At 31.0% G+C, this 20,581-nt stretch overlaps 1 protein-coding gene across 1 annotated transcript; it reads right to left on the bottom strand.

The window, feature by feature from the left end:
* Nucleotides 1-1,341: 1,341 nt before the first annotated feature.
* LOC124945927 (pathogen-related protein) lies at nucleotides 1,342-3,450 on the bottom strand. The gene is made up of 4 exons (XM_047486455.1): nucleotides 3,278-3,450; nucleotides 3,040-3,172; nucleotides 1,620-1,918; nucleotides 1,342-1,516 (listed from the first exon to the last, which is right to left on the bottom strand). The coding sequence occupies exons 1-4, from the start codon at nucleotides 3,419-3,421 to the stop codon at nucleotides 1,370-1,372; spliced, it is 723 nt and encodes a 240-aa protein (XP_047342411.1). The 5' UTR covers nucleotides 3,422-3,450; the 3' UTR covers nucleotides 1,342-1,369.
* Between the last annotated feature and the right edge of the window lie 17,131 nt (nucleotides 3,451-20,581).

The following is a 20,581-nucleotide window of genomic DNA, read 5'->3' as shown; positions in this document are numbered from 1 at the left end:
TTGTGGAAGTCAAAGATAGTGATAAATAAGATAAAAATGAGGAAAATACAGAGTAAGAAAGTAAAGAAATAACAGTGGAGAAGAGTGATGAGGAAAAACTAGGATTGTTAATCCTCAAACACGCAAAATTGAAGCACATAAAAACATTGATAAAACCCTGAAAAAAAATTCTTTTATCAGATCAGTAAATATTCATACAGAGGTAGGCTAAACAATTAGAGCAGACAAACATCATGTACTACAATTCAATATTTTTTCGTGAAGTACGAGCGAGAAATAGGACGTGGAAGAAAGCATCATAGCCTACAAGACAAATATGGAAATAACAACAAAGATTGTGAACGTTAATGGTAATATTTGTTTATACTCTTATTTTGTTACTACCATTCAAAAACTCTAGAGTCATTTGTTTGTCATTTTATAATCAAAACTAGCATTCGTCTAGTTTTGATTCTCCACCTTCCCACTTTTTGAGTTTTTAATGAAATAGTGCTAAAATGTTTTCTAAAAAAAAGTATATATATGCATATGATTTGCCTATAAAACGTAGTGCGTCTATAACTAGTTTTCTAAGTAGGGCAGGTAAATAATATTCTCATGTTTTTTTTTTTTGCTAAGTAGGGCAGGTGCTGTAACTAGTTTCTAAGTTTTACATTTACTGGAGTAAATAATATTCTCATGCTTTTTTTTGTTGTTGTAAAAATAATTAAACTCATAGATAATTCCTTCAAGTATACTGTGTATTTAAAACATGTATTAGTTAAACTTCAATGATAAATGATAAAAACTAGTATAATTAAAACTCTAAAAACTTAGATGCATCAGTTTAAACTTCAATGTATCACTTAAAACCAACATGTATAATTAAGAAGTTAACCTAAACAATTTTTTTTTTTTTGGTGAAAATGGAACGGTAGCCGCGAAGATGGTACAATTTGCAACAGCGAAAATAAGAACTGTAACTGCGAAGATTGGACGATTTTCGACAGCGAACCCCAATTAAAGATTGCGGTGAAGGGTGAAGATAGCGGTAAAGATTTAACTGTTCATGGTAAAGATTGAGGTCAGGCGGCGTTGTTGAAGATCAGTAAAATTTACTTCAAAAATTTTTACAAATTTTGTGATAAAATTTTACGACTTTATAAATAAAATTAACATATATTTTCCAAATTTGTAAATAAAATTGTCATTATTCACTTATTTTAATCATACATTTTGAACAATGAAGTAAATCATAATACTTATCCATTTACTACAGCTCACACTTGCCAGCTCACACTTGCGTTATGGTGCAAGAACCAATTACTATTAAACATTATTTCTTATATATATATATATATATATATATATATATATATATAAATTATTTTTACTTGTGAAATGGGCAGCTGCTGGTAATAGATGGACAATTAACCTCATCTTGATCAGAAATCAGAGAGCCCTTAAGTAGGCCAGCAAGCAGTTCTGCTGGATCATAATAAATTTCAACATCTTCAACCTTTAGATATTCATCAACCTAGTAATAGATTTCTTGAAATTAGATTCCCTTATTGACAGTTTCTCATTAAAATTGTGCCATTAATATAGAATAGGTCAAAAGAGACAGTTTTATTACTTACCTTAAGTGTGCCCATGCCATAGAACTGGACCATATCCCCACTAGGAGCATGTCCCTTAAAAGGACCTTCAAAGTAACCCCAGTGCCTAAACTTGTAAGAAATTATAGGAGGTCCCGAATATACATCGATAACTTCCCATGCAAATCCTCGTGGAAAAGCCGACCTAAAGAGATCGTGTGATGATTCGAAGGTCTCTTCTTCGGCTTTATATAATTTGTACTTATCGGGTAGAGTATTCTTCAACAATGCATTGTAACTTCCCAAGGCTAGTGTTTCTTCTCCTGATAATCCCTCTTTACCTATATCATCAAACAAACAAACAATTGTGACATTTTCAAATTATCAAAATTTAAGGGTATTTTTGTCATTTTACCCCTATAATATATTTTCTCTTATGTTTGTATGTATATATGGTATATAAATTGGTTAAAAGTTGATTTATTTTCTCATAAACTAATTTGTATCACTTCTTTATAATTTTTTTTTTTTTGAGAACACTGAGTTTCGCTTCTACTAAGGAGTGTGACTAATCTCCACGGGTAAACACATAACCCATAAACACACTTAATCATTTAATCAAGCGCATAATTTGTCGTCCGACTGACCTGAACTCAAGACCTCAGAGAGGCTGAGGTCTGCCTGGGGAATCTTGTTGCCTCTAGGCTAGATCAGGGCATCACTTTTTAGAATTTTCTATACAACTAAATTGATTTTCTGAATTAACCGAATAATCAATCAAAACCGCACTTGAAACTAACTCTTAATCTGTTTAAACTAAAGCTTAAATCAAAACTAAATTGGTTATTTGAATTAATTGAACAATTTGTGACAAATTGCATCCGAAACTAACTATTAATTGTCAAACTGATCCTTGGAGGTCATCCGACCAACTCTAAACAATATTGATTATGTTTAAAAAATAATGTTCACTCTTTAATGAAATAATAAAGTATGTGGGCCTTACATCAACCAACTTCGGTTAAATACATTAACTAATCAATTTTATTTTATTTTTACATCTTTTTTACCTGATCGATTTGAGCATACATAAATAGTTCAATTCTCTTATACTTAGTTAAAATTTATAACTAATTTTTGTTTAAAAGTACATAAATATCTGAATTAAGAAAGAACTAATCCATTCGAACTAACGTAGGACCGATTATAAATATTAATCGAATTATATATTTTTATGTTAGAAAAAATCGAATCAAACCAACCCGAAAAACGCCTAGTAGGTAATTGTAATAAAATTAATCTTATTTTTAGTGATATTAAGATTGGACTTTTCTTCTTATATTCAATTCTAATCATATTCAAGTAATTTCCTAAAAAGTTTATGTTCCATTTTATTTCAAAGATTAATCGAGACATGAACAAAAACTAATCAACTTAAATTTAGTGTTGAAATATAGTTTACCGTTAACTATGAACTTGAACTTATCGGGGTTGATGGTCTTGAAATCTTGCAAGTTAGTCTTGTGCGAAAGTTCCATTTCCCAAGTCTTGATTGCATTTTGAACCGTCTCTCCTAACGATCCTTCTTCCCATTCCTAACCCACCAATAATAATATTATGAATTATACGTACATATGTTATATAATTCAGTTATACTAAATTCAATATTCATAATCGAATAAAGAAGAAAAACGAGACACCTTGGTTCTTCCTTCTTCAAAGAGCTTATTGACGACATCATAAATCGGAGGGCCGCCATGTCTCCACTGTGTATTATGTGTTTCTTCATTCAAGAGAGATCTGTATTTCTCAGCTGCAACCCTAAATGGAACTTCACCAGCCATTTTATGTTAATACAATAACAAAAGGAGGAAACTCCCTTTTATAAAATGTTTTTTTCCCTTCCTTATCCAAATATCATTCAATAATAATAAATTTTATAAAGATGAAGACATGTGTCACGTCTGTTTGGGATTGATTAATTACAAAATAATAAAAAAAAATATTGGTGTTGACAATTTTATCACATGCTTAAAAAACAATGCCTTAATTACAATATGGGCATTTAAATTATTTAATTTGAAACTCAAACTTTAATATTTTTAGTCATTTATTTTTTTTCCGCTAAACTCATAAAAGATTAAAATAATATCACAGTTGAAAGTTTGAGTTCTTTACAACAAAAAATACCCAAATTGTCAAAAAACAAGGAAAGTAATTTAAAGTTGTATATTGTGGAGGGTAAGTTGCAATAATTTTGAGTGAATAGTCAATAATGTGATTTATTATAATAAAACTAAATTATATGACTTTAGAATTAATAGAGATATAGTTGAAAAATTAATTTACAATTGAGAAGATAGAGATCTATTTAATTAACAAATGAGATGATAGCAAATGTCACATTGTTAGATGGCAAGTCCCAACTCCCAATAAGTCTTAGTCTTTGATTTAATTTATGAGTTTTATATAACCAATATTATTGAAAAAACTTATCATTTTACCTAATCTTATGATTACAAGTCATTTAATTTAATTAATTTATACATTTATTTTCTATTATATATTTACTTTTAAAATTTTCTATTTATATAATAACAATATTATTTGAGAATAACACAAAATTGAACATAAAGTTAGAGATATTTTCATTTTTGATTTCATTAAACAAGGATTTTGGCATTAAGTTAACGTTTTAAGATTAATCTATTATGTTCCCGTCTCTTTAAGTTATTAAGGCGGTGAAGAGTCTTTCAATGATCGAATCGAAAGGAACGTATTCAGAATTTATAGTTATTGTAAGTTTTAAAATATTTGATTTGAGGTTAATTTTTTTTTGTAGACTTAAAAAGTAAAGGAGAAAAACGAACAATATTTAATTGAACATTGAATTATATTTAATAAACGAAGAAGTTATAGAGTAATTTAACATTGTTATTTTTATTATGAAGCCTAATACTAACATGATAGTCTCTTCTCTCAATTAAGAACATTTGTACAAGTATTTTTTCTTTTACATGAATAAATAAGTCTTGAATTGTCTTTATTAACTAAGTTCTTCCAGTTTAGCGACAATAAGAGGTGAATACTAACCCTAAATTCCTGGGTTCGAACCCGTTAAACGGCAAGTTCTGCGCCTAATTAAGTGTGTTTTGCGGGTTACATATTTAATCCGTTATTCTATTTTTTTAATTCCATACAAAATAAAATAAGGGAAGGAGATACTATTATTTTGAATTTGTTAATTTAATATTCATTTGATTTTGTTTTTAATTTTATAAAATTACATTATTCTTATTAATCTCAATTTAATAAGACATTTTATGTTAATAATTTTTTTTATTAATTTCTATCTGAACTTAAGAAGTCTTAAGTTTTAAGTGAAAATTGAACTATTTTTTTTTATTTTAATAAAAAAAACTAATGTTAATTAAGAATAATTAAGAATGATTGGACTTATAATAAATAGTTGATTGCTTTTTTGTTTGTTTGATGTTCTTACTCAGGTGTTGTTAATCTTGATAGTTAAATAATAATGATAAATAAAATGTATTATAAAATAAATCAATATAATCATAAGAATGGATTAAAAAGAGAGATTTAACTCTATAATATAATAATGAAATTCCTACTATATTTATTTTATCTCAATAAAATTTGTTTTTCCATTAATTAATATAGCTATTAACCTATAATAATTATAGTATAAATTGTATTATATATGTGTGTTTTAATATCTAATTTTACAAAAATTTCTGGGAGTGAAGATCATGCTAACTTTTATCATTAAAAAAAATATTGAAACGATTTATTTGTCTCCTATGAACACTTTTATTTTTATCATTTAATTTTTGCTAGATCAATATTTAAATATTGAGTGTTTAGAAACTAAACATAATTAACATAATTTTTTTTATTGATTTTCTTTATGATTTTATCTTTGATATAGTTAGTAAAATAAAATTATGTACTAGTGTGTCTTTAATTGGTCAATATTATCTTTAATATAAATAAAATAGTAGAAAAACAAATGAATAAAGTTATCCCAAATCATAAATGTTGTAATCAACCATCTTCACCCAAAACATATATATAAATGTTTATCAAATTGCACTGGTAAAAAAATGACCTATCGACAAATATTACCGAAGATTTTTTAAAACTCTCCTAATTGATCTCGAGAGAAACAAATTTTTCGTTATTAAAAATAGATTCCAAGAGGGGTGAAAAACTTTCGGGTTTACTAATTAGTACCGAAAGTTCTATAATGAACTTTCGGTTTTGACATTCCTAAAAAATCAAAAAAAATTCTAAGTGTTGGGAGTTGGTTAATTGCGAAAGTTATTCCAAAAACTTTCGGTTTTACCTTTCCTGAAATTTTTAAATACGAAGGTTTTCCAATAAACCGTCGGTTTTGTCTCATCCCAAGAAAATGAAAAAATATTTTAAGTTGGAGAATGATTAATTGCGAAGGTTATTTAAAGAACTTTCGGTTTTACCTTTTCCTGAAATTGTTAATTGCGAAGGTTTATCCTATAAACCTTCGGTTTTGACTCATCCCAAAAAAGACAAAAAAAATTAAATCCCGTGATTCTTATTTCCAAAGGTTTATTACAAAACTTTCGGTTTTAAGGAGGGTCAAAACCGAAAGTAATATGATAACCTTCGGTAAATACCTTTATAAATACAAATCCTAACCCTTCTCTTTTTCATTCGTCTTTCTCCTTTCTCTCTCTTCCGCGCCGCAGCCGCCTCCGCCGCTTCTCTTCTACGTCTTCTCGCTTTCCAGGTTAGATTTATTATTAGTTTTTTTTTTTAATTATTAGATTTAGATCATGCAGTTTATATTATCTAGATTTAGGCTAGTTTAGATTATTTGTTTGATAGTTTGATTTAGATTTGTTATTGTTTAGATTAGATTTAGTACCGTTATTTTGTTTGATTAATATATATATATATATATATGAAATGCATTTAGGATGGGTGAGTCATGGCAAAATATTCGACGTACACCAGAGAAACTGTCCCGGCAATACCAGAATTTGCTAGCAGCATAAAAAATTGCGGCACATGAGGAAGAGGTGAGAAAAATTACACTGGAATTGGAGCAAATCTGATTAAGAGATGCGGAAAAAGGCCAATTGCTTACTGAAATTAAAGCGGACAAGGCTGAAATGGCGCAAAAATTGGAGAATCTCGAATAGCAAATTGAATTGTTGAAGAGGCAGAATCAACCACCCCTTCCTCCCCCACATCTACTAATTTTTAGATTATATTGTTTGATTAATTATGTGTTATCTTTTCCGTATAAATGATGACATTTTGGTGTGTTTTGCTTTCATAATTATGAATTATTATTATCATTTGGTTTTGGTTTATTAATGTTGTTTATGAATTCTTTTCCTTTATGTATTAGATAGCCTATATTTGAGAAAATTATAGAACATGGTATATTTTTACATTTGTAAAAAAAATAGGGTAATTGGAAAGGTTTATTGAAAAACCTTCGCTTTTGACCTCTCCCTGAAAAAATTGGAAAATATTCTAAGTGTTGGGAAGTGGTATTTGCGAAAGTTTATTTGAAAACCTTCGCTTTTGACCCCTCCCTGTAAAAATTGAAAAATATTCTAAGTGTTGGGAAAGGTTAAAACCGAAAGTTTTCAAATAAACTTTTGGTTTTGACCCTTGTTTAAAAAAAGCTGGAAAAATCCTAAGTGTTGGGAAGGGTCAAAACTGAAAGTTTTTAAATAAACTTTCGGTTTTGACCCTTGTTTAAAAAAAGCTGAAAAAATTCTAAGTGTTGGGAAGGGTCAAAACCGAAAGTTTTCAAATAAACTTTCGGTTTTGACCCTTGTTTAAAAAAAGCTGGAAATATTCTAAGTGTTGGGAAGGGTCAAAATTAAAAGTTTTCAAATAAACTTTCGGTTTTGACCCTTGTTTAAAAAAAACTGAAAAAATTCTAAGTGTTAGGAATGGTCAAAACCGAAAGTTTTTAAATAAACTTTCGGTTTTGACCCTTGTTTAAAAAAACTGAAAAAATTCTAAGTGTTGGGAAGGGTCAAAACCGAAAGTTTTCAAATAAACCTTCGATTTTGACCATTGTTTAAAAAAAGCTGAAAAAATTCTAAGTGTTGGGAAGGGTCAAAACCGAAAGTTTTCAAATAAACCTTCGATTTGACCCTTGTTTAAAAAAAGCTGAAAAAATTCTAAGTGTTGGGAAGGGTCAAAACCGAAAGTTTTCAAATAAACCTTCGATTTGACCCTTGTTTAAAAAAAACTAAAAAAATTCTAAGTATCGGGAAGGGTCAAAACTGAAAGTTTTCAAATAAACCTTCGGGTTTGACCATTGTTCAAAAAAAGCTGAAAAATTCTAAGTGTTGGGAAGTGTCAAAAACCGAAAGTTTTCAAATAAACCTTCGGTTTTGACCCTTGTTTAAAAAAAGCTAAAAAAATTCTAAGTGTTGGGAAGGATCAAAACCAAAAGTTTTCAAATAAACCTTCGGTCTTGACCCTTGTTTAAAAAAAGCTGAAAAAATTATAAGTGTTGGGAAGGGTCAAAACCGAAAGTTTATTTGAAAACTTTCGGTTTTGACCCTTGTTTAAAAAAAACTGAAAAAATCTAAGTGTTGGAAAGTGTCAAAACTGAAAGTTTTCAAATAAACCTTCGGTTTTGACCCTTGTTTAAAAAAAACTGAAAAAATTCTAAGTGTTGGGAAGGGTCAAAACCGAAAGTTTTCAAATAAACCTTCGGTTTTGACCCTTGTTTAAAAAAAGCTGAAAAAATTATAAGTGTTGGAAGGGTCAAAATCGAAAGTTTTCAAATAAACGTTCGGTTTTGACCCCTCTTTAAAAAAAAGTTGAAAAAATCCTAATTGTTGGGAATGAGTATTTGCGAAAGTTTTCAATAAAACATTCTGTTTAAGGTCAGGACCGAGAGTTTTATTGAAAACTTTTGCAAATACCCATTAAAACCGAAAGTTATACCATTAACTTTTGGTATTACCCCTTCATAAAATGTTAAATTAATTGGCTTTTCACTTTCTAATTTAGACACCTAACTAAGTTAATCAAGTGTGAGTTATTTTTTAATAATTCAAATTGTGTTTAATGTTAAAATGTATATGATTGTGTTTGATTATATAAAGAAGTGTATATGTATGTTTGTGTTTGATGATCATATGAATGTGTATAAAGTTTGATCATATGGATTGTGTAATATTTTATGGTTATCAAATGTGTTAAATTAATGTTGTTCAAAGTCATTAGAAGATTAAAAATCAATTAATTTAACAATTTGTGAAATGGTAATTCTGAAAGTTAATGGTATAACTTTCGTAAATAACCATTAAAACCGAAAGTTAATGGTATAACTTTCGGTTTTACCAATTCATAATTTGTTAAAATAATTGGTTTTTCACCTTCCAGATAATGTGTATGATGCGTTAGTAAATTTGTCTCGGTTCTTTCGGTTGTTGTGTTTCAAAGAGTTGATTCAAGTGGACCTCGAACAATTGTTCATGAATATTATATTGACACTTTGCAAATTTGAAATGATTTTTCCGCCGTCAATCTTCGACATCATGATGCATCTCCCGGTTCACTTGTCATTTGAGGCTTTGCTTGGGGGACCTATTCAGTATCGATGAATGTATCCGTTTGAACATTACATGGGTACAATGAAAAGATATTTACGGAATAATAACCACCCCGAAGCCTCTATAAGCGAGAGCTATCTTGTAAATGAGAGTATTAGTTTATGTGCTAGGTATATGGAGGAAGAAGAGCAAGAAAATGCACAAACTGAAATTTCGGGCATTTCAATATTTTTATCGTTGGAAGACCTATCTAACGGAAAAATATACAACTTGGATTATATCGATCGAGTGACAGCTCATTCATACATTTTGAAAAATTTCCCCGAAGCAGAACCTTTTTATATGTAAGATTCTATGTTGCTGTTATTAATTAGCATTAAAGAGTATGCTATTTAATATTCGATATATTTGCAGTATTGCAAGAACAACGAGTCCCGTGGAGAAATGTTTGCAGCCTATTTCAAACATAGAGTGAGTAAATTATAAACTATATCTCCTAACTCTTTATATTTATTTTAACGACTACATTTCGGGTATATATATAGGTCGCTCAATTAGCAGAATTTAACGACATATCAAGAGACCTCAAGATCTTAGGAGAAGGTCCAAGTATGTACTCGTCTATGTATGTTTGGTGTAAAGTAAACGGATACAAATTATGTACAGAAAAACACGACGAAGGTTTCACCATTCAAAATAGTGGTGTGGTTGTTGAAGGGTACAACGGGTCTGAAACTATGTCATACTACGGAGTTTTAACAGATATAATCGAAGTACAATACTTTTCTCACAAACGAGTTGTTTTATTCAAGTGTAAGTGGTTTGATACACACTCGGGGGAACTAGGAGTGAAAGTGGATAAATATGGCTTCGTAAGTATAAATGTAAACCGAATTTTGAAAACCCAAAGTCAAGACCCGTATATATTGGCGAGTCAAGCAAAACAAGTATTCTACGCCCCTGATATGTCAGTCCAACCCGGTTGGAAGATTGTGACAAAAATAAAACCGCGGTTTACAAACATATAGTTCAGATTAATTAATTATGTAGATTTATGTTTTTTACTTTATATTCATTCTTATTACTAGTTTATTTCAATTATTCCCTCATTTATTAATGGTATGCATTAAGAATGTCTGAAGGTCGTAAAGAAACTTGGAAGAGTATGAGGAAAACACCCAGCAAACTGTCTAAGCCATACCAGAACCTACTCGTACAATCAGAAAACTTAAGGCTCCGAGATTCGTCTTCTAGAGATCAACCACTTATTGCTGTGATCTCGATAACTACTGCTCCCCCAGCAGACGAGGATATTGATGCTGCTGAGGCTGAAGAGTTTGTTGAGAGTACGTTTGCTGATATGGGAGATGACGATGAGGCTGATGACGAGGGTCACGAGGAGCCTCAAGAGGAGGATGACGATAGGTAACTTGTTTACAATTAGTTCTTGTTTGAATTGATTCACATATCTAATTATGAATTTGATAATTTTGAAGAATCTTCTGCCCGCAAGAGGCCAACGGGGACAAGGATTCCTCTAACTTTTAGAGCGGTAGATGGGAGGCCCGGCGGTGCTGACGTGGGAAGTACAAGGTGGTCTAGACATGTAGGGTCGGTTGTGCGGGACCCCTCAGCCGTCTCACACCGTCTTCTGAAGTGGAAGGCATTAAGTGCTGACCAATTGGATTACATTTGGACTACTATGACATTAATAATTATTACTTAATTATACATTAATCATTCAATAAAATTTTAATAAAATTTGAATGTTTTTATTTCTAGGACCCGTTCAAATCTACTAATGGTCCTATTGATTCTTATCGAAAGACCGGATTGGGACACGCCAAGCAGATATGGGATAGATGGCGCTCAGATTTGAACAAGGAATATATTTGCGTCCATCAAGGAGATGAGGCGGCGGTACTAGCCAATCCTCCACCAGACTACGATCGAGATGATTGAGAGTTTGTGTGTCGCAACCATTTCTTCACGGAAAAATTTAAGGTACAGTTTCATAATTTAAATAAAATATGATATTAATTATTCTAACTTCATTTTTTATTTGAAATTCTGAAAAACAGTAGTACAAATATTGTTAACAGAAAGAAGCTAAAATTCCCACATCATACGGGAAGTAGACCGTTTGCTCAAGTTGAAGAAGAGTTGGTAAGTACATTATTTGTAATAACTTAATATAAAGATTGTTATTAATTATATAAATCATTTATTTCAACATGCGCTTGAAATGGGACGGGCACCATCTGTCGTTGAAGTATTCAAGAGGACCCGTACCCCAAAACCGACAAAAGAAAACCCAACCCCCGTCCCGGACGAACGCGTGGAAGAGAAAATTGTAAGTGAATTGAATTTAAATAAATTACTTATAGCCAGTTTATTTATTATTATATAAATGACAAATTATTTCAAATGTGCAGGTTGAGATGAAAGAAGTAAGAAGTAACGAACCAGAAGTATCCGATTTTGAGTTGACGGAGAGAGTGTTCGGACGCCAAAAGCATGGGGGAGTATTCGGTATGGGATCAGGCGTCCGACCCACACACTTTCGTGAGGATCTTCGAAGTGCCAACAATTCTTAATGAGCCACTAGTCGATTGTTTGAGGAGAATCAAAGAATGGCGATGGGACTGGAGGAATTGAAGAAAAGGGATGAAGAAAAAATTCAAACGATTAATCAAATACAAGCGGAAAATGTAGAACTGACTTCAAGAATGGATAGGGAAAGTGCAAAACAGGAGAAGGAAATGTTAGAATTGAATGCAAGATTAGAGAGTTTTGAAATGTTTATGTGACAGTATCAACCACCTCCTCCCCACCAGCTAATTCTAAGACGTTTCGACTGTATGAATTGATTGAATAGGTTTAATGTTAATGTAAAACATGATGTTTGGATGATTGGTTTGAGAATTTTGGAATGATCATTTGTTTTATGAATGTCATTTGTTTTATGAATTGATTGGTTTGGCTGAACATGTTTCGGTTGAGCACAAAAGATTCGGGCTATTTTGTATATTTTGTAGGGAAAAAACGAAAATTAAATGAAATCTTTTGGTTTTTCTTCGAAGGTCAAAACCGAGAGTTCTTCATATATATCTCGGTTATATGTGAAAAGGAAAAATCGAAAGTTAATTGGACAACTTTCGGTTTTCCCTTTGAAGAAAAACCGAAAGTATTGCTATTAACTTTCGGTTTTTCCCATTGAAGAAAAACCGAAAGTTTTGTTATTAACTCTCGGTTTTTCTTCAAAGGGAAAAACCGAAAGTTAATTGGAAAACTTTCAGATTTTCTCTCGGGTATCTAAACCGAAGACTCTACGATATCTCTCGGTAAATGCCCAATTATTTTTAACGAAAGAGTTAATACCGAGGAATTGCGAGAGTTACCTTAACTCTCGGAATTGGGTCTATACCGAAAGTTATAGGGTCAAAACCGAGAGTTTTTATTCTCGATTTTGACCCCTTTTTCACCAGTGTTATAGGTAACTATCTAATTGTTATTTTTTTTTTAATATTATACTTTTTTACGTGCAAAACACTGAGCTTATTCGGACTTGGGCTATTGTTATAAACTTGATAAAAAAAAAAAAATAATAATTGATATAATTTTGAGGAGGTGGATATTTTTTTTTTTAAAAATAAATTAAAATATATTAATAAATTATGATAAAATAAAAATTAATAATTTAAAAATAAAAATAATTTAATTATTTTAATTAATGAATTAAATAATTTAATTGATGGAATGATAATGACTTTCTACCCAATTTTACACTTAAATTAGCATGGCCGGTAAAGATCTTTATTGATACATAAAATTATGCTTGATATATAAAATTTTGCCGGTAATAGATAATTATGTGTAGATAAATCTATTAAAGACATTCTTTTTTAATTTCAAATTTTATTTATATTATTTTAATATATTATAAATATATACTTTAATATACTTGTTCTAAAAAGTCAATAAATACATATTTATTAATAAAAAAAATTATATCCAAGTACAATGATGATATTGAGATAAGTTCTAAAGAAGAGTTGAATATATTTATTAATTAGTCTTGTTGGTGTACCTTACCTCTTTGGAGACACTCAACATAATTATTTAGAGATATTAAGAAGATTTGATTTGTCACCACAATACATAAATAATTGCATATTCTATTAATTTAAAGATATTAATTAGTATATCAGGAATTCATGAATCAAACAAAGAACCTATTCACAATGTAACTTGATTTAGTTGTAAATTATAAATCTTTCTTAAAGTAAACACAATTATCACAAGAGAGTGATTTGTAATTTCCAATGATTCATATGTACTTAGGTTGTACTCAAGGATGAACCCATAAAAATATAATTGGGATGAGCTTAAAAAAAAATTAGATAAACTTAAAAAAATAACGATAAAATTCTGAATAAAACTAGTAAATAAAGATAAATTTTATCATTTTTTTTAATAATTAGATAAACTATAATTAAATTATATTGAATTTTTAAAAATATTAGCGGGTATAGTCAATTTTGAACCGTAATATATATATTTTCGGGGTGGATTTCAGCCCACCAAACCCCTACATAGATCTGTCAGTGCTTGTACTTATAACCTTACGAAAGAGAGTTGATAAGATATTTTATTATTTTATTTTAAAAAATATTATATTTTTAAATTTCAATTATATACTTTTTCACGAGAAAGAGATTTCTCGGGACGACAAGATATTGATATAACTTTTTTTTCTTTAGATAGATATAATACAATGTTTAAGGGATAATTGTTTTTTTTTTTTTAATTTTGAAAGTTAAAATGTCAAATTAATATATTTTTTAAATAATTTAGTAAATTAACCTTTTGAACTAATATTTTTTTTTAAAAAATTTTAAAAGTTAACAAGTAAAATTGATATTTTTTTTAATTTAGTAAATTAACATGTTGAACTTATTTTTTTTTTTATGAGAATCGGCCTTTAAATAAAAACTCTTGATATTTGAGTTATCCTAATAGATTGTGTGAAACAAATATATATAATATTCCTCAAATAGTTTTTTTTTTTCAAATATAAAAATTATAATTAAATTACAATTTTATAATTTTTTTAAGCATAAAAATTGAATTGTAAGTTAATGTCATTTATTGTGAAACTAGAATTAGAATTGGAATTGAAATTAAAATTTTAATATCAATTCAAATTCAATTTTAATTCCAATTCCATTTATCCAAATAGAGTCTAATAAGATTCATCAACACTTGATAACAAATTTTTTGAACTCATATGATGTTCCTTTATGGAGACACAGATGGCCAATTTGTATATATTTGCTTGTATCTGATTTTAAATACATATAGACGAGAAATCCTAACTTATAATTTTTTTATTTTAAAAAATAAAAATAAAATAGAATAAGAAACTTACATTTATATAATTGCAAACGAGTTAATGTGAATATTTAAAGCAATTAAATTTAAGAAAAATAAAAGACAGTTAAAGGTCAAAAACAAAATATAAAAAGTCATTTTTTCAAGATATAATTCAATCACTCCTAAAGAAATATTTTTACTTCATTCTAAATATTAAAAAAATAATTTCTAAAAGTGATTAAATTATCATAAAAAAAATCAACTCAAACAAACTATAGTTATTTTAGAATAACCCCTAATTAACCCATTAACGAACAAGGCCCAACTTAAAGACATGTTTATTTAATTATTTTTATTGATTGCATTAAACAATCATAAGAATTATAAACCCATTAAGAATATTTTTTTTTTTATTAAACAAGTATATATATATATATATAAAAGAAATAACTTCAATGATGAAACATAAACATTTGCATTAGGTACCGAACATATATATATATATATAAAAGAAATAACTTCAATGATGAAACATAAACATTTGCATTAGGTACCGAACATGTTTGACTTTGTGGTACTCGACTATAACCATGGTGAATCAACTAAATGAGAAAAGGTTAAAGTTTGAAGAGAAGAAATGAGAAGTAGCTCCCCTTGCCTTTTTAATAAATAAAATGTAATAATTACCGATCAATCATTAAAGAATTATTTTGCTTACATTTAAGTATATATTTAAGTATATGAACAACCTAACAACAATCTAATCCTTTCTAAAAATTCAATATTTGGACTAGAATTGACGACAAACCAATACCACTATTATTCTTTATTAGTGTTAAATCAAAAATTAAATGGGGCGTGGCCAAGTGGTATATAACCTAACTTAATAAATAGAGCAAGCTTAACATATTGTTCTATATTTCCTTCTCAAGATGGACATCTTGAAGACTAAATTTGTTCCTTAATTCTAAAAATGAATGGTAGTTTAATACTTTTGTAAAAATAAGTTGAGACTTGGAAGGAATATGCTGCAACAAAATAATTTCAGCTTTAAATTTGTCTCGTACAACATGATAATCGATTTCGATGTCCTTTCTTTCATGAAAACTGAATTTTTGGAGATGTGGATCGTCGCTTGATTGTCACACCAAAGTCTGATTGGAAATATTGTTTTTACTCTCAAGTCATTTAAAAGATAACATATCCATTGGATCTCACATACCGCAGTCGCAAGACTACGATATTCAGTCTCTGCAGATGATCGTGAGATTGTTGTTTGTTTCTTGGTTTTCCAAGAAACTATTGCTTTACCCAATCTAATATAATATTATGTGACTGGTCGTCTTGAATCTGGACAAAAAGCCCAGTCTGAATCTGAAAAACTCTCAAGAATCAAATCATTATCAGTAGAGTAATATGTCCCAAGCAAAGTCGGCTCCGAGCTTTGGGCTATCCCAGCCCGGTAAAAAAAAGGGTTGATATATTTTTGTTGCGCTAGGTAATGTTTAAAAAAATTGATAAAAATTAGTTTTTTTTGTCAGATTTGAACCCATAACCATATAAAATTATTAAGTTTTTGTCTTGAACCACTAACTAAACTACATTATTTTATGTTTAAAATTACAATAAATTTAACTAAGTAACTTACTATTTTTAACAAATTATCTGCACTAGGGAGTGGGTTGCCCTAGTCCGAGGGTTTGCCGAGTTTACTCTAAGACCGACCCTAGTCCCAAGAGAAGGACAACCCTTTGATTACCTTACAATTTACAAGGCTGCCTTCCAATGTGTCATGTAAGACCTTTTGCATAAATTTACTTAGCTGTTGAACCGCAAAAGTAATATCAGGACGAGTCAAAGTTAGATAGATTAATCTATCAATAAGTCATCTGTACTTTTCCGGTTCAACCAATGAGTGATCACCATCATGCATTTCAAGTTTAATGCATTTGGACATTTTTTTTTTTTCAGATTTTCTCCCATTAGTCCGACATCATCAATAATGTCCAAAACATATTTTCGTTAATTGACATACAATCCATTTTTGTTCTTGTAAATCTAAAGTCCCAAAATAAATTTAGCATCACCTAAATATTTAACTGAGAACTTAGAATTAAGTTGTATTTTAACATTTGAAATTTCATTAAGATTGCTACATGCAATAAAAATTGTTGAGTTATGGAGCCTACACTTATAATAAACTCTACATTGTTAATTAGAGTTTATTGGGTTTATCTTTTTTGGTTTTGGGCTTGGGTCTGACCAAAGTTATTTAGGTTTATTACCTGAATGTTTACCCTATAAATATGTGATTATTAAGGGTTTACACTTGAGAGACAGAATTCTAGAGAGATAAAGTGTGAGGCAAAAACTCTGTATTCTTTCTTCTTCTTCATAGTAAATCTGGTGGTGGCTGAAGTGGATGTAGCTCAATTTGAGTGAACCACTATAAATCTGTGTGTTCTTGTGTTTTTACAGATTGTTTTCAAGCTGGTAGGATTTGGGAGATACAAATCCTAACAACTGGTATCAGAGCAGCTAGGCTAGATCTGAGCATTGGAAATAATGGAAAGTGAGAATAGTATAGGACATGGGATTGGAAGATTTGATGGGACAGATTATGCCTTCTGGAGAATGCAGATTGAAGATTATCTCTATGGAAAGAAGCTTCATGTTCCTTTAAGTGAGAAACCAGAGAAGATGGATGAAGCTAAATGGAAACTCCTTGATAGACAGGTTTTGAGAGTTGTCCGATTGACGCTAGCCAAGACAGTTGCTCACAATGTAGCAAAGGAGAAGACCACCATGGGTCTGATGAAAGGTCTTTCTGATATGTATGAGAAACCATCTGCTAACAACAAGGTACACTTAATGAAAAGACTCTTTTACTTAAGAATGGTTGATGGTACTTCTGTCACTACTCATTTGAATGAATTCAATACAATTGTGAATCAATTGCTATCTGTTGATATTAATTTTGGGATGAAGTTAGTGCCCTGATTTTGTTAGCATCTCTACCAAATAGCTGGGAACCTATGAGGGCAGCAATTAGTAATTCAGTTGGAAATGCTAAACTGAAATTTGTTGAAGTTAGAGATCGTATTCTTGCTGAAGAGGTTCGTAAAATTGATTCTGGTGAAACATTCAAAGGTTCTGCTCTGAGTGTGGAAAACAAAGGAAGAGGTAATGATAGAAATTTCAACCGAGGTAAGAGCAGATCTATGTCAAGGAGCAGGAGGAGTCAGTCCAAGTCTGGGCGGACATTTGAGTGTTGGAATTGCGGTAAACAGGGTCATTTAAAGAGGAACTGCAAAGCACCGAAGAAAAATGGTGATGATAAAAATGATGCAGTCAACGTTGTTACAGAATCTGTCACTGATGCGTTACTTCTGTCTGTTGATAGCCCGATAGATTCATGGGTTTTGGACTCAGGAGCGTCTTTCCACACCACTGCTCACAAAGAATTAATGGAGAATTATGTGGCTGGAAACTGTGGGAAAGTTTATCTCGCAGATGGTGAGCCACTGGATATTGTTGGCATTGGTGACATCAAATTGAAGATGGCAAATGGTTCTGTTTGGAAGATTAATAAGGTGAGACACATTCCAGGTTTAATGCGCAATTTGATCTCTGTTACACAACTTGATGAAGAATGTCACAATTTCAGTTGTGGAAATGGTGCATGGAAGGTGACTAAAGGAGCAATTGTTGTTGCTCGAGGTCACAAAACTAGAACGTTATACACGACTTCAACTTGCAGAGAAACAGTTGCTGCTGTAATTGATGACTCGAAGAACAGTGAGCTATGGCATTGCAGGTTGGGCCATATGAGCGAAAAAGGGATGAAAATTCTTTTGAAGAATGGACAGATTCCAGAACTGAAGTCTGTTAAACATTAGTTATGTGAAAACTGCATTCTTGGAAAACAAAAACGGGTGAGTTTCTTAAAAACTGGGAAGGAGCTCAAGAAAGAAAGACTAGAGTTGGTACACACTGATGTGTGGGGACCTGCACCTGTTTCTTCTATTGGCGGATCATACTACTATGTGACTTTTATAGATGATTCAACAAGAAAAGTATGGGTTTACTTTATGAAGCACAAGTCTGAAGTATTTGATATTTTCAAGAAGTGGAAGGCTTTGGTTGAAAATGAAATAAATCAGAAAGTTAAGTGCTTGAGATCCGACAACGGAGGTGAATATATCAATTCAGATTTCAAAGAGTATCGTGCTGAGAATGGGATCAGTATGGTGAAGACTGTTCCCCGAACGCCTCAAGAGAATGGAGTAGCTGAAAGAATGAATCGAACATTGAACGAGCGTGCTAGAAGCATGAGATTGCATGCAGGGCTACTTAAAACCTTCTGGGCAGAAGCTATTAATACTGCTGCCTATTTGATAAACAGGGGACCCTCTGTTCCTCTTGAATTCAGAGTTCCTGAAGAAGCTTGGAGCAATAAAAAGGTAAACCTTTCTTATTTGAAAGTGTTTGGATGTTTATCATATGTTCATATTAATGAATGTGATAGGAGCAAGCTTGATCCAAAGTCTAATAAATATTTTTTCATTAGTTATGGTGATATCGAGTTTGGTTATCGTTTCTGGGATAATCAAAATCGGAAGATCATTCGTAGCAGAAATGTTATCTTCAATGAACAGGTTCTCTACAAAGATTGTGTTGGGAAGACATCAGGTGGTGATTCCAAGTTGGAAGAGACTGGTACAGTCGATTTGAGAGATTTTTCAGCTGAATATATACCAGTTGTCGAAGAAGAACAATGTATTGTTGAAGATGAAATCGTTGAGAACGTGGCCCTAGAGGTAAATCAGCAAACACCGGTTATACAGTTGAGAAGATCATCAAGAAATCGAAAACCAGTTGAGAGGTGGTCTCCATCTCTAAACTATATCTTGTTGACAGATAGAGGTGAACCTGAATGCTATGAGGAAGCAATACAATCTGATGAATCGATTAAGTGGGAGTCTGCTATGAAAGATGAGATAGACTCTTTGATGTTGAATCAGACTTGGGAGCTCACTAAGCTACCAAATGGAAAGAAAGCACTTCACAACAAATGGATCTTTAGGATTAAAGAAGAACATGATAAAACCATGAGGTACAAGGCAAGATTGGTTGTGAAAGGATTTCAACAGAAAGAAAGTATTGACTACAATGAGATCTTCTCTCCAGTAGTTAAATTGATGACAATCAGAACTATTTTGAGTTTGGTTGTGAAAGAAGACCTTCATCTTCAACAAATGGATGTCAAAACTTCTTTTCTTCATGGTGATTTAGATGAAGAGATTTACATGCGACAACCAGAAGGATTTGAAATCAAAGGAAAAGATGAGCTTGTGTGCAAGCTTCAGAAGAGTCTGTATGTTTTGAAACAGGCTCCAAGGCAATGGTACAAGAAGTTTGATAGCTTCATGAAAAGTAACAATTTTTTGAGGTGTGAAGCTGATCATTGCTGCTATATCAAAAGGTTTGATAAATCGTACATTATTATTCTTCTCTACGTTGATGACATGTTGATTGCTGGAGCAAGCTTGTATGAGATTAACAAGTTTAAGAAAGAGTTGTCTGAAAAGTTTGCAATGAAGGATTTGGGTACTGCTAAACAAATCCTTGGGATGAGAATTTTCAGGGATGAAGAAGTTCTCAAGCTTTCACAAGAAGAATATGTGAAGAAAGTTCTTAGCAGGTTCAACTTATATGATGCAAAACCAGTTACTACCCCCTTAGCTAGTCACTTCAGACTATCTAAAGATCAGTCGCCTTCAACAGAGGAGGAGAAAAATTACATGACCACTGTTCCGTATGCCTCTGCCATTGGTTGTATTATGTATGCGATGGTTTGCACAAGACCAGACATAGCACATGCAGTGAGAGTTGTTAGCAGATTCATGAGCAATCCGGGTAGACAACATTGGGAAGTAGTAAAGTGGATACTACGATACTTAAAAGGAAGTACGGGTCTCGCTTTGTGTTTTCGAAAGTCTAATATAGGTTTAGAAGGATATGTTGATGCTG

This window comes from Impatiens glandulifera, chromosome 7 (genome assembly GCF_907164915.1).
Source record: "Impatiens glandulifera chromosome 7, dImpGla2.1, whole genome shotgun sequence".
NCBI classification, from domain to species: domain Eukaryota; kingdom Viridiplantae; phylum Streptophyta; class Magnoliopsida; order Ericales; family Balsaminaceae; genus Impatiens; species Impatiens glandulifera.
The sequence above is the reverse complement of the archived record's forward strand: the minus strand, read 5'-3'. Positions and strand labels throughout refer to the sequence as shown.

Coding starts and splice junctions, on each gene's coding strand:
- LOC124945927 (XM_047486455.1), bottom strand. CDS start 3,421: ATGGCTGGTGAAGTTCCATTTAGGGTTGCAGCTGAGAAATACAGATCT. Junction 3,173..3,277: donor TTGAAGAAGGAAGAACCAAG/GTGTCTCGTTTT, acceptor TTGGTGGGTTAG/GAATGGGAAGAAGGATCGTT. Junction 1,919..3,039: donor GTTCAAGTTCATAGTTAACG/GTAAACTATATT, acceptor TTGATGATATAG/GTAAAGAGGGATTATCAGGA.